Genomic DNA, 15,511 nt, shown 5'->3' with positions numbered 1-15,511 from the left:
AGAAGCGTCAACAGAGAAGCAGAACCAGCAATGATGATGCACGTCACTTTGCATCCAAGGTGACCAGCGGCCGGCTGGCATCTGCCTTGAGATCACTTTCCACTGGGGAGTCTCCTGGTGTGCTGGGACTGGATGACATTTCAGGTGACTACACTGTCCGGGAGATACTGGAAGCGAAGCATCCCCCACCTGCACCCGCGTCCATGGAGGCGTTGCTAGATGGTGACGCTCCACCTACACCGCATCCAACAAGATTCTCTGGGTTAGACCGAGAAACGGTTCGGAGAGCTGCCCTTAACACTCATGGAGCAGCAGGTCCATCTGGCATTGATGCAGACGCGTGGAGATGGATGTGTACGGCATTCTCGGAAGCATCAGACTTGCTATGTGATGCACTGGCTGCCTCTGCTCGACGGCTTGCAACAGAGCATGTTGACCCAGTCACCTTGGAGGCGTACGTAGCATCCAAGCTTATCCCGCTTGACAAGGACCCAGGAGTTCGCCCAATCGGCATAGGCGAAGTGGTGAGACGAATCATTGGCAAAGCCATCCTTGCCCTCATCAGAAGCGACATCCAGGAAGCGGCAGGAAGTCTCCAATTGTGTGCTGGACAGGAATGCGGCATTGAGGCCGCAATCCATGCAATGCAGCAGATGTTTGACCAAGACGACACCGAAGCAGTGCTGATGGCGGATGCCACAAACGCTTTCAATCAGCTTAACCGGGAAGTCTGTCTACACAACCTGCGCCACCTCTGCCCATCCCTAGCCACAGTAGTTATCAACACGTATCGCTGCTCAGCCAAGCTGTTTGTTGGAGGTAGTTTTATCATGTCGGCTGAAGGAACAACCCAGGGTGATCCTTTAGCCATGCCCATGTACGCCGTTGCCATTCTTCCACTGATCCGTTCCCTGTCAGCAGCGAAGGCCACTCAGCTCTGGTATGCGGACGACTCGTCAGCTGCGGGGAGGATCATCCGCCTGCGAGCATGGTGGGACCTTCTCTGCCAGCGGGCTCCGTTGTACGGATACAAGCCGAATCCATCAAAGTCTGTGCTGGTCGTCAAGCCACCGCACCTCGAAGAAGCCAGCAGAATCTTCGAGAGTACTGGTGTCACCATCACCGACGACGGGCACCGCTTTCTTGGAGCAGCTATTGGCACCTCTGGCTTTGTGGATGGCTACCTCAGCCAAAAAGCAGAGTCCTGGAGGAAGGAGGTCCTAACCCTCGCTGAGATCGCCGACTCCCAGCCGCAAGCTGCCTTCTCTGCCTTTACGCATGGCCTGAAGCACCGTTGGTCGTTTCTGTGCCGTGTGATGGAGAGGGCCGCTTCAGCTTTAGGCACGCTGGAGGAAGCAATTGCCTCCCGCCTCATCCCCTCGCTTTGTGGTCGCTCGGTGGGCACCGTTGAACGGAAGTTGCTAAGCTTCCCTTGCAGAGATGGTGGCCTTGGACTCCTCGATCCCACTGCACTCTCTGGTCAGTACAAGGCGTCATGCACCATCATCGCTGCGCTGGTGTCAAAGATCAGCTGCCAGGACCCAGCCCTAGGTGACACCCTCGACACTGTCCGCCAGACCAAGCGGAAACTGGCTAGTGACACCAGACTGGCCACAGGAAGAGCTGCCACTGAATTTCTGCTGTCACTCCCGTCGGGTCTTCAGCATTGCATGAGGCTAGCCAGCGAGAAAGGTGCCTCCTCCTGGCTCACATGTCGCCCCCTGAAGGCGCACGCATTCGCTCTGTCGAAGGGCGAATTTCGGGACGGCCTGGCACTTCGGTATGGTTGGACTCCATCTCATCTTCCAACACATTGTGCCTGTGGTGAATCCTTCACCATTTGCCATGCTCTGTCGTGCTCTCGAGGAGGATTTCCCTCGCTCCGGCATAATGAGGTTCGTGATGTGACGGCGTCTCTCCTCAAGCGTGTTGCCCACAGTGTCGTGCTCGAGCCACACCTGCAACCTATCACTGGCGAATCCTTCAGGCATCGTTCTGCCATCACCAACCCTCAAGCGCGGCTGGATATAGCTGCGAGTGGTGTCTGGGGTGGACGGTTTGATCGCGCCTTTTTTGATGTAAGGGTTTTTAACCCGTTTGCGAGCTCAAACCGTACCACTTCAGTCCCCTCCAGCTACCAGCGTCATGAGCGAGAGAAACGGCGTTGCTATGAGGAGCGAGTCTGTGAAGTCGAGCATGGCTCCTTCTGCCCCGTCGTTCTCTCCACATCTGGAGGCATGGGGAAGTCAGCGACATCGCTATACAAGCGCATTGCTGACATGCTATCGGAAAAGTGCCAGGACCCCTACTCCAGGGTAATGGCATGGATCCGCTGCCGGGTAAGCTTTGCGCTTCTTCGTGCTTGCATTGCCTGCCTACGTGGAGCTCGTCGTCCGATCTTCACTCCCTCCGTCACAGCTGCTTCGGTAGATCTCGTGGTTGCCGAGGCTAGGCTCCGATAACTGAATGATCCTCCTTGAACAGACTCCTGCAATCGATGTTATGAGAGTTCTCCCATTAATATTATTACTCTATTTTCGTATCATTAGTTTGTTTCTTTTGTTATGATTTCTTGTGTTTTTCACTCGGCTTTATTATCATTTAACTTATTATTTGGTGCACATTAGCGCTACATGGTTTATAATTTCCCTTTTTCTTGATTTTGTATTTAGCGCTTTCGGGTGTTATTATTTATTTTTCTTATTTTCGCACTAAATTATTATTTTTGGCTACCGTATATACCGTTCTGCTTTCGTTTCGCGTGGATATTTGTAAAATTGTTTTATAAACAAAAAAAACAAAAAAATACAAGCGGTCAATATAAGCGGTCGATAGTGCGGCGATATGGGTAATAATTATAGGACCAGTCAAGGATTACGAGAATTAGTGGAGGTCGATATAGAAGAGTGATAAATTAATACGTATGTACACTGTGTATCATGTGCACGTTCACATGTCTGAAGGTTTGTGGTTTTTCAATAAAAATAAATAAAAATAAAAATATCATCCCCTTCACTACCTTGAGCCGATGAATACTATACTACACTGTACCTCCATTTTTCCCCACACTACAGCTCGCCCCGTGGTGAGGCCATTCATGAAAGCCCAGATTGTTCGTTATAACGAGATCCTGTCAATGGCTGTGATTGTGGACTTCGCTGGCGATCCAGCTACCCCAATCACTCCGCAAAACGCCACATGGACAAAGGCAAGTTCTGTGTTTCGCTCCTCAAGCGTTGCTCACGTCCCAATGGATTTCCATGAATATGCACTTTAATTGCGCAACTAACCTTCCTTGTGTGATACCCACAAGCCAATGCATAGCGTACTACTTTCCGTTCCTTTCTTCTTCATACACATTTTAAACATTTTCATCATAGTGTGAGAGCCGTGGGCCAATAGCCCCGGTGAGAAGGCAGTCTTGCCTGTTCATATGGTGAAGTAAAATAAAGAAACAACAACAACAACAACAACAAACAACAACAACAACAACAACAACAACAACATGTCCACACAATTTACTATGTGAATGTACGATGCTGCTGATGGTAAAGGGCAAAACACGTTTTTAAGTTAAGTTAATAAAGGCTTGTTCAGAGAAAGCCTAGTGGGATGGTCTAAGACCATGATTGAGAATCAGAGGGTACCAGGTTCAAGTCCTGCTTGGAAGCGGAAGGAATTTTTCCAGCCGTGCTGCGACCCGCAGTTAATTGGGAACTCGTGGTCTGGCACGAGGGTAACATGGATGCAGCTAATGGGATTTCGGTCTTTGACCACTTGGTGGTGGGTCTGATCTACTCACCTCCCACCGTTTAGGCGCTGCATCTGCGCCTTTGATCCTAGAGGGTGGTGGCGTTCCCACGGCGGATGCGGAAAACTTGGCTTCCAGCCGAGTCTCACGCGAACCGTGAAATTTATTTGTTTTGAGAAAGCCTGTGTTCATTTGTCACTCATAGTGGATCATGGGGTTTCTCCAGAGTGTCGAGTGCATCATGAAAGAATGAGTCATAGTATTCAACTTATACTGAATGTAGTACATGTATAAGACTAGTAATCATGGCCCATTATACCACCAGTTTGCTGGGAGCAGGTAGGCACAGTGGCATGGTCAAGGACCATGCCTGAGAAACCGAGTGTACTAGGTCCTGCTTGGAAACGCAGTCGTGCTGCGACCCCAGTTAATTGGAAACTCCTAGCCTAGTACGAGGGAAGCATGGATGCTGTAAATGATATTCTCGATTTGCTTCTGATTTACTCACCTCACACCGCAAGGGACTGCATCTGACCTTCGATCCTTTAACCCTAGAACTACCAAAATTTCAACTACCCTAGAAGTACCGGAGGCACCATATGACTCCACTGGACTTAAACATACCTGCTTGGAATTATTTTCGGCAATATGTGCAGAAACAGAAGTCCTTGGGGTAAAAGGTACCTTTTGAAAGGAATATCCAATGACAGGTGCACTATCTTGGAGACGAGCAGCTGGCATTGCGCGAAGCGAAAGGGTGACCTCCCGTCAGTTTACGGAAAAATAAAAGAGCATTTGCTTGCCATGCTCATCCTGAAAACTCTACATTTCAGTCCATTACCCCGGAAATGGCTGCTGCTGGGCCAACCTGCTGGATTTTTCTTAGCCAGGTTGGTCATTCTTTGACTACTGTGATAAATACATTTACGAGTGAAAGGAGAACGTGGCGTCGCGACTCATAGCAAACGAATAATTTTCGTTCGACGTCGTGTCCGGAAACCATCTTCGTGATCAAACCTCAAGTAGCAGAGTAGTTCCTGGAAACTTTTTTTTGGGATTTTACTTGATTAAATGGCGTCCATTCTTATCCAGCCGAAGGGCCGTTGGCAGGTTATTGCGGGTACAGAGGACGCCTCTTGCGTAAATTATATAAAACCAATGCCATGATATTGCCTTCACTCAAAGTAGAGTCCTCTCCAAATTTCTGTTTTCCCTCCTACCTTGTGCACTTGATCATGACATGGATCAAATTCTGGTCAATAAATGCAAATAATGCATCTGCCCAATCTTCAAAATTGTGAATATTTCGGAAAAGCCCGCAAACTTCGGAAGCACATCCGGTCCCGTATCAGACTGATCGAGAAGCCGGAGCAATTAGTATTCACTCATCTTCATCTGGAGCATAATAACTATGTGTCTCTGGGTTCCGTCACTTCTAATTGCTCGCGCACAATGCTCCAGGCACTCTCCTCGCATCCATACCCAAACTCCTGCCCAAAACAGTTCAAAATCAAATTAAATGCTTTATCGGCAGCGACACTGCGCCTACTGAACATGGCTTCCGCCAGACCAACGTAAGCTCAAAGGACGTTACTAGATTGTTATAACTGCCCTGGCACTTCATATCGTTCTATGCTGCAGATGACATAGTGAATCACTTTCCAAACTTAGGACAAACAAATTTGTCTGTTTCGGCAGGATTCGAGATTACGATATTGACCAAAACGATACGTGAAATGTGCATATTAGCATGTCCATATGTACAAATCACCACCTTCATGGTCCCCAATCTCCTTGCTCCCAAATTTATTCCTCTTCACGTTGTTCACGTGTGGTTCTAAGCCTAATTCGCCTTTTTATTGATGCCTATGGTATGTGGAGTCATAATGATGCCGCGCGGTAGTTCTAGGTAGCACCCCCGGCATTTCGGAACTGTGCTAAATTTTTGAAAACACAACCCACTGCCATTAACACAATACAAAATAAATAAAAGTCACAAAATTTGGGGAGATTCTAAGCCCCCATATAACAGCAATCCCATTTTGAATTTCGCAAATGCATCATATGATGCCTCCGGTACTTCTAGGGATATCACATGCTGGAGTGTCTACAGTTGCGGAGCGGGAAACCGTGATATATTTTTTGCTGGGAGCACATCATTTTGTATGACATGTTCAGCTCAGGTACGAATCAGCAATGATAATTATAGGTTAACTGTGGATAGTGTTGACTAGGGGTAAAATATCTGTGAATATGGTGGTACTTGAACCAGGACAGCCTCGACAGTCTGGTACAATTCTATTCTTACGTGCAAGGATAGACTCAGATGGAGAGCCAATGAATAGTTTATAATAAAGACATACAACAATACGAACTTAGAAGTTGCGACTGCGGTGGTATTAGTCATGAAGTTGGTTGTTCCAGCGAGGAACACACGCTTCATGCGGAACCTGACACACTTGACTGGATCACGACTGCCACCCGGAGCACACGAGGGCCACGTCGAACCTTCCACTCAGCAAACCTGCAAGAAGGCACGGCTCCTTGCTCAATACATCATGTTTCGAGGAATTCACCCCTCATCAGTTTAGCTTGAGTAGGCTGAGGAAGATTGTGTCTGAAAAGCACCGCCTATATACTGCTATCCAGGCCAAACCATCACCAGGGATACAAACTTACAGAGACGATTTATTTCCCTCTAGACAAACACCCCGTGAGGCCCCAGGCAGCAGCGTCAGTCATTGTCGCTCATGGAGTTAGGCTACTGGCTCGTTGGAACGACCAACCTCATGAAAAGGACTAGGTAACTGCAAGTTACGCCATTGCTATAATAAGCTGATTGTCAACTAACTGGTGGTGTAAGTGGACGTTTTAGCGTACCTTGTAGTTCCTTGGTCCTTTTCTTTATTTTAAATTCGTATGTTGCTGTTGTGTTTCTCACGATGAACATACAGGCGCAAAACCACTCATGGAGCGGAGAGAGATTGTTGTCTCCGAATCGATTGAACTTGACAATCAACAGATCCCGCTATTCAGATGCTGGAACATACACAATGTGTCTGACGAATGTTGCTGGCTCTGCATGTGTTAACTTTACCATCCGCTATATCGGTAAGGTGTTTGTATAAGTTACGCTCCTGTTGTTCTTCATGATCGCAATCCCGTGAAACTCATAATGACAGCAGACAGGCGTAGGTTCTTGTTTTTATGTATTCCCTATGTCCTGTATTGGAAACGGACTCTGCAATCCTTGCAACCACACTGGAGCATTACAAAACAACTTGTGCCATGCTTTCTTTGAGACAATGTTCTGTGAACGGCTGAATGTGAGAAAAATCGGATACTGGCCCCTGGTGGACATTGCTACTTGCAGTAAAAACAATACTGGGTCTATTCTGTTCCAAAAAAGCGCTTGCATTCATTATTTGAATCCTAACAGATGAAATCCAAATTATGAGCCCGACAGAATCCGTTCGCGTCAATCAGCTGCAATCGGCTACATTCTCCTGCAATGCCAGTGGTTATCCTGCACCAATCATCTCATGGTACTACAATGGAAGGCAGCTTGCTAACACCAAGACGGTGAGCATCCGATCGACAACATTTACAACTGACGCCCTATCGCGTAAAGGCAGTCACGGCATCAGTTCGGTATTACACCTAAGAAACGTGACGAACGAGCACAATAAGGGATCTTACACCTGTACTGCTACGAACAGTGACGGCTCTAATGCAAACAGCACCGCGGAGTTGAAGGTGTTTGGTAAGTCCGTAGGCCCGGTTGCTAAACACCATACCACTCCAATATTTGAAAGGCACAAAACATCAGGTGTTGAACATCAATTTGATATGGGCCATTGATATGGACCAGGTGTTTGATGTAAATCTAAAAACGTTATGATTGACCTAATTCCAATTAGGAGAAATCCACCTTGAAATTAGCCTGTCACTAGGCTCGATACTCCCATAATCCACTTTCACGCATATGCAGTGGAACTCACTTCTACGTGTATATTCAAACCGGTAGTACAGGTTTTGCTGAAAACCATCCTTCTATCTCTTTGCATCAGTCTACCATTCCCCTTTTTATACATCCCCGCATACACACAGTATCAACTTTACCCCCATAAAATTCCACACCTTCGTCCATATATTTTACTTTTGTTCCATGATGCTCGTGCGCTTGGTATATGCAGTCCCAACAGTTCCGATTTCACCACCAGCAAGCATCAATGCATCGGAAAGTGGCACAGTTCAACTTACATGCAATATGTACGGAGTCCCACAACCGAGCGTTGAGTGGTACAAGGACGGAAAAGTAAGTTGTCGATTGTACAAAGTTTCCCTGGAGACAAAAAAGAGCTGTAACTAAATAATCGCAGCACACACTTCATGTTCTTCAAATACATTAGGAAATTTTGCACAAGTCAGCGTGCATACTACGTGCTATATCGATGCACACCTTCATTACACAATCATAATATGTTCAACAATGACGTCGTTATTGATAAAGAGTACATTTGTCCCTTCTTCTTTCTGCAAAAATATTATTGCGCTTAGTATCTGAGATGACGAGATGGCCATGGAGATATCATATGGGAATACTTGGGGGTGTTGCTGGTGAGAGATCAGAAGATAGTACCGGTAGTTCCATTCTTCACTTCTTCACACATTCTTATTACATTTCTGTCCCTGAGAAAGGTACATCAGATCATTACCATCTTTATTATCTAAGGCAACAATTGGAGGTGTAATCATTTTCGAAAGAAGTTTCAGCACCGACGCCATCTTAACAGTCAACTAAGGCCAATAATATAGCCGAACGTTTTTTCACTCCCTTCTCATCGTGCGTAAGCACATGGAATAATGGAGCAAATGTCGAAATATACATGTACTCCAATATTGTCCGCAAACTCCAACGCAGCCACTTATACATTTAGAAAACATTACTTCTCAACTCCAAAAAGATGGTCTCTTCACTCCGATTCAAGTCAAAATAAAATTTACATTACAGTGAAGTGAAGAGACCGTTTTTTGGAGTTGAGAAAGAAGTGAAGTTTCCTAAAATGTCAAATACAGCAATGTCTAGAACTAAAGCAAAAGCGTCAACACTTCACCCCACCTATGATAAGAAGAAGGGAACGAAAAGGTTCCGTTACAAAATTGGCTTTAAATGACTGAGTATATTGCGTCTGTGTTGAAACTTCTTCATTATCTCTTCATAGATTGCCAAGGTCTCCGAACGCCATATTTTGGTGGATAATAACCGTACCTTGATCATCGCTAATTTGGAGTACAGTGATCGCGGCGACTTTCATTGTTTCGCCGACAACAGAGATACCAGCAATCCAGCTCTGGGAGGATATTCGATTGGCCAACCAACCACCGTTGATGTTTATGGTGGGTTTTGTGTACTTCAAAGTAAACCTAAAAATATCATGATTGGGGTGGATTCAGGAACGACGGATAAAGAAAATTGTCGATCATAGGATACCATTATGTGCCAATGTCACAGAGCCGACTCATTCATAATAAACAATATCCCAGCTAGGTTTTGAAAGCACGCTTACAAGTTAATGCATCAAATATCGAGTGTGCATTTAAAATTTAGTTAAAAACATGACTACTGAACCTACTACAGTCGACCTACCCTTATAACGATAACCGCTATAACGATATTACCCTTATAACGATATTTTCTGCCAAACCAAATCACTCCATTGACTTGTGTATACAATGCCTTACCTCTATAACAATATTGCTATAACGATATTACCCCTATAACGATATAAAATGGGCTGACCAATCGACATTTTCCATTTTATAACAATATCTAGCAGGCAACATGTTGAGCCCACTATCCAGGTAGGACAAGCTTCACTTGATAAGTCGCTGGGACATGACGGAATGCAATGGGGGCGCCAGTGGGCACCTTGCTGTGCACATAATGTGCATGTACGTCAGTTTTTTATGCTATGAAGAGTGTAAAAAATGAACAGAATTCATGCATTATGACGTATGTGTATGAAATGAACCAGTTACCCCTATAACAATATTACCCTTATAACAATATTTCTTGGTCTGACGCAAATATCGTTATAAGGGTAGGTCGACTGTACCTCCTACGTATTGTTATCGTATGCAAAGAGATTTGTAAAACCAGGCCATCATCATCACCTCTTTTCCTTGGACTTCTTCGGGCTGTATTGTGACTGGTACAAATTATGAGGGTTACAAAACACCAACGGAAACCATGCAGGATGCACAGTTTCTGATACGCTCGCCTGTACCATATCCACACACACCTGCGTGCGAGACACCAAACGTCAGGGTTCCAGTTTGATAATACATACTTACACTGCAAAAAGAATATCTCTATATGCCGGGGATCCAATGCCCACTCCTGAAAATCGGGTGGTTTCGAAGTGCCGTAAATGAGCCAGTGAACAGTGGTTTTTCGTCCTTGTAGATTCATTGACACAGCACAGCAAAATGAATTCAATCTTGGTCGGAAAAGGTAGTAATTTCTGGTGTGCTGTTTTTAGTTTTCTTCATTTGGATTTGCGAACCAAAGGGACAGAACTGCGGAGTGAAAAGGCAGCGAATACTAATCAGAAGATCAACTTCCAACGACGCTAGTGTATCCCTATCAAGGCCCCCTAACCATGATATTGTGACTGTTACGTGTGCGTGAGAGTGCGCGTGAGTGTGTTTGAGTGTGCGTGTGCTTTAGTGCGTACATCAGTTTATGTGTGTCTTAGAGTGTTTGTCTGTGCGTTTGTGTATACAGTCGCTCCACAGATCGTTACATCACCGCGAAATGTTACCCTGACTCAGCATACACTATCATCATTTAGCTTGCACTGTGTTTCATTTGGTAATCCACGCCCAAATATGTATTGGCTACATAAGGGTTTACCCGCGTCTCGGAAGCCAACAATTAGAGAAGTAGCGAGTGCTAATGCCACTTTTCCAGCGTTGTATGATACCAGCATCGAACTGCGTCGTGTCTCCTTTTGGGAACGTGGTACATACACGTGTGTGAGCGAGGTGAACGGCGCAGGCTTTGTCAACGCCAGTCAGCTAAGTGGGACTGTGCAAGCATCCGCAACTCTCACAGTCAATAGTAAGTTCCTCCGCCTGTAGGTGTACTGGAAAGTGCTGTGCTCTGCGCATGAATGTGATATTGACCGGTAGAAACAATGAGAACTGCTGCTATTGACGACAAGTTGTATCATTGGATTTGCTACTACATCTAATGGGTAGTGGTGTGGTTCACACGCGCACTTAATGTAGCATTGTAATTGTAATTGATCATACATAGACTTGAGGTTAGATGAATATTTGTGTGTGTGTTAAAAAAGAGACGACCGCAAGTTTACTAATAATTATATCTGTCTTGTCCAACACAAGTGCGTGTTGAACAAAACGGATAATACACTTTTCATGGTCCTTATGGTTCAGTCTTTGGCCCTCCATCGGAGTTTTGTGTGTGTGTGTACTCAGCTTATCCAACATTCCTACAGGCCACTTCACCGTCCAAGGTGGTGTTTCCAAACCAGATCAACGTGACATGCAGTTACAGTGGGTATCCCTTACCCATCATCACCTTCCAAGCTCCTGGTTTGATTGATGAGCAGGTTCATGCCATGACTACGTCCATCATAGGTAGGCAAACAGCTCATGCGATAACAATGCTGTCACACTCCAGAGCTACATTCTACAGTAGGTCACAATGCATCACCGGTGGCAGTTTGACATGCCAGTTTTTTTAAGGCTGTACATGTATTTAGTGTTTTAGATTACATGTACATATATTTACTTTATATTTTTAGTTGAATATTGTTCGCCTAGTGATTGTACATAGTGCATGAAACTCAGAGTAGCAACGCACTACAAGTGATGCATTGTTTTTTGACACGTACATTCATGTTTATACTTGTAAAAATAAACATGGATGCAGTGAATGGGATTTTCGGTCTTTGACCACTTGCTGGCGAGCTGATCTACTCGCCTCCCACCGCTTTAGGAGCTGCATCTGCGCCTTGATCCTTGAAGGGTGGTGGCGTTCCTACGGATGCGGAAAACCCGGCTTCTAGCCGAGTCTCACGCGAACCGTGAAATTAATTTGTAAAAATACATTAAATTTTATAAAGCTGTCGTAAACACTACACATTTCAAACTCTTTATCACCATCATCAGCGAAGACTCAAAACATTCCCATCCCAGTTTCCGATAATTCACGTCAAATAATTATAATACAAGATCTGTACAATTATAATGCTCTCCTGGCACAACCATCACCAGAGATACAAACTTACAGAGATGCTCCGTTTCACGTGCGACAAACATCTCGTGAACACCAGATAGCAGCGTGAGTCAGTGGCGCTCATGGAGGTGCTAAACAAACACTGGGGACCGTTGGCTATTCACAACGTTGTTGCCTCCAAACCATCCAATTCGCGAGAGGGCGCCGGGGACAACGATGTGAAGAAGAGGATGGTGCGACTTCGGCGATACTAGGGGAGTGGTGTTTCAGCAAATCATCATACTGTCTTGTCATGTCGTAGAAGGGGGTTTTTGTTATGCTGTTTTGAACGGGTGTTTTTCAGCTTCATCAATGTTTGCAAACATTTCTATGTGCAGGTTTTCTACCAGATGGCCTCCCATATCGCCGAAGTACTTTGATAGTTAAGCGCTCCAGACTGATCGATAGTGGGAGATACGCATGTGTTGGCATGAATCCAGTGGGAACAGCAATTGATACAGTTCCAGTACTGCTGGTTCTTGGTACGTAGTGTTTATAAAGACATAATTAACTTCTTTTTCTTACGATGGGGAAGAGTGTGTTGCTCCCGACATCGGAGCTCGCGGTTTTCCTGCCGACTTGAAATCTCAGTTGACTGACTCACGACTGCCATCCAGAGGACACAAGAAGTCCATCGCACCGTCCACTCGGCAAACCTGCAAGAAAGCACCACTCCCTGCTCAATACACAGTGTTTCGGGGAATTCACCCCTCATCAGTTGAGCTTGTGTAGGCTGAGGAATAATGTGCCTGAAGAGCACCACTTTTATAGTGCTCCTCAGGCACAAACATCACCAGGGATACAAACTTACATAGATGCTCCGTTGCCAGCTCGACAAACTCCTCGTGAACACCACATAGCAGCGTGAGTCAGTGTCGCTCATGGAGGTGCTGAACAAGCGCTGAGGACCGTTGGCCGTTCACAACGGTGTTGCCTCCAAACCATCTAATTCGCAAGCTCGCGCTGGGTTCAGCACCTCCATGAGCGACACTGACTCACGCTCCTATCTGGTGTCGCACCAACCTCTTCTTCACATTTTTCTTACGATGTTTCCTTTATACGCGATGGCAACCGCGTCACTGCATTTGTAAGCTTCTACGGAATTATTACCTCTCAACGCTTTCAATTATGACTAATAAAAAAGTTTGAAACGGTGATCGAAAGACGCAGAGACACCAGCAGCGAGTTGCGAACGTGACACATGGCTACACATTGTTTCTACATGACTGTATGTACGTCGACTGTTGCGCAATGCGTACTCCATCGACGCGAGTAGAGAAAAAAAGTAAGCTATTTTTTTTGTGTTTATTTGAATTCGGATAGCTGAACATGCAAACAGTACAGAAGTAGAACTACAAAGAGTACCGAATAGAAGGCCCCAAGAACGGGAAACCAAAAACAAAACACAAACAGCAACATCAATTTACTGATTATGCACATTGTTTAAAAGCAAATCACAACAATGATTTTAAAAGTTAAGCTGTCTTTTAGCCAAATAGCAAATTTGACGCGGAAATCTGAGATAGTAGTGCAGGACTTCAGGTCGTCTGGTAAATAATTCCAAACAAGACCCGATTTACTTGAAAAAGACAGAAAGTCAGACATAGATCTATAGCGATTGATGCTCATGTTATGAGTTGTTGAGCTGCGGGTAGTTCGGATATACGTACAGATAGGAAAGAGGGACTGCAAGTAAACAGCCGGCTTAATACAGTAACAGTGGAAAGTGAATACAAGGAAAAACACAATGGTTTCAAATGCCCCTTTCTTCTCAGCATACTCCCTTTGGTCTAACCTGCCTACTAGCATTAAGACATGCCAGGATATCAGGAAATTCACAGTCCAGCTTTCCACACTGTCTCATCCGAAGTGATCCCATGTATTATTAATGTGCCTCCCTTTCTTTTTCTCTCCCTATCTCCTTTCCCTCTCTGACAGCATCTTTCTTTTTTTTCCCTTTTTAGCTTGCCGTGGTTGGCTATCACCTGACCTCTCATGTTTATTGGCAGTCTTCGGACGGGCCAGGAGATGTTGAATAAATAAATAAATAAATAAATAAATAAATCATACACTGGAGAAGAAATCAGAAAAATTAATATGCATGTGTAAAATAAAGAATTTCAAACCCAAACCAGAAAAAATGAGTTGAACTTTGCAAAAGAGGCATTTTTCATGTAAAAGAAAAAGGACCAAGGAACTACAAGTTACGCTATATGTTAATGTCCACTAACATCACCGGTTACCAAAAAAATCAGCTCATGCGATGGTGAGCGCCACCAAGATAAGCAGGAGCCGAACGTCTTAGATGTGGAGGACGTTGTTGTTGTTGTTGTTGTTGTTTGGCTTTATAGAGTGCAGTTCGAAAACAGGCCTAAACCTAATGACAATGGTCCCACTGATAATAAGAGAAAAGAAAAAGAAAAATATATAAAAAATGAGCGGACAAACAGAACAAAGAAGAAGATACGTTAGCGAATGCACATGCATGTCGATGGCGATACTCGCAGGACCATTGGACAATACGGTCAAATCACGATTTGATGACGCAAAGCAACATTCCACAAGACTTGTGTGGCTCAAAGATGCGAAGAAAGAAGGGGAAGCTATGCGAACAACTCTCTTGTGCTTGTCTTGGTTGCGATCACCTTCCCCTCCCATGTTATCATAAGAATACTTAGAACCATACAAGTTGGAAGGCTGTTAGAACGCGTATCCAAGACGTGCTAAAGCTGATAGCCAATTAGTTGTAGAATGTCAGTACTGTCGGTCAGTGTCGTGCAATGTTATCGGATGAGCTGATTGTTTAGTGACTGGTGGTGTTGGTGGACAATATAGGGTATTAGTGCTTCTTCTTTCTATAAATTTATACTTTTTAAATAGACATTACCTGAACCCGGCTCGTTTTGCGCACCTACCTGTCTTTGAAATGTGGACTGTGCTGACCTTTCAATTCAAAATGTATACAGGTGTTCCTGATGCTCCTAGTTTACCAGTACTGAAGCAGAATGTGCCAAATATGGTAACCATAGCGTGGAGCAGGCCGGATGATAACAACGCAGCCATCGCTAATTATACTATCCAGTGAGTTTGTAACACTGGTCATGTGAATATGTGTATACATGTAGCTTGTTGGTGGGAAGGCATGTTCACGATGTGCGCTGTCAATCACGGCGCATGCACACTGATATTGTCCGCAGGAAGGTTTTGGTTTTGGAGATGATGGCGGACGGGACAGTACCCTTGTATTTTCCTGTTTTTTGTTTTGTTTTGTTTTCTTCTTCTCGTTTTGGCGTTTTTTTCATTGATTTTGATGTTGAAAGGGGATTAGGGACTCTTGGCTCTTTCCTCTACCAAATGGTACACGTAAAATTGTTTTCATTTTTTGGTGTTGTGTTCTAATCATTCGCCATGCCACTGTCAATTGTATTCTGTTTGTCCGTAAAAGAGGTCCG

At 44.9% G+C, this 15,511-nt stretch overlaps 1 protein-coding gene across 1 annotated transcript; it reads left to right on the top strand.

Annotated features, from left to right (window-relative positions):
• Positions 1-3,074: 3,074 nt before the first annotated feature.
• LOC135830568 (receptor-type tyrosine-protein phosphatase F-like) lies at positions 3,075-15,140 on the top strand (the record flags this gene model as incomplete). The annotated part of the gene is given in 9 exon segments (XM_065342809.1): positions 3,075-3,208; positions 6,706-6,862; positions 7,191-7,514; positions 7,948-8,069; positions 8,977-9,151; positions 10,542-10,877; positions 11,258-11,419; positions 12,398-12,541; positions 15,026-15,140. Coding segments are annotated over 9 exon segments (1,669 nt in total), but the record flags the coding sequence as incomplete, so codon positions are not given.
• Between the last annotated feature and the right edge of the window lie 371 nt (positions 15,141-15,511).

This window comes from Sycon ciliatum, unplaced genomic scaffold (genome assembly GCF_964019385.1).
Source record: "Sycon ciliatum unplaced genomic scaffold, ocSycCili1.1 SCAFFOLD_2193, whole genome shotgun sequence".
Lineage (NCBI taxonomy): Eukaryota > Metazoa > Porifera > Calcarea > Leucosolenida > Sycettidae > Sycon > Sycon ciliatum.
Note: the sequence above shows the minus strand (reverse complement) of the source record. Positions and strands in the feature narration are given on the sequence as shown.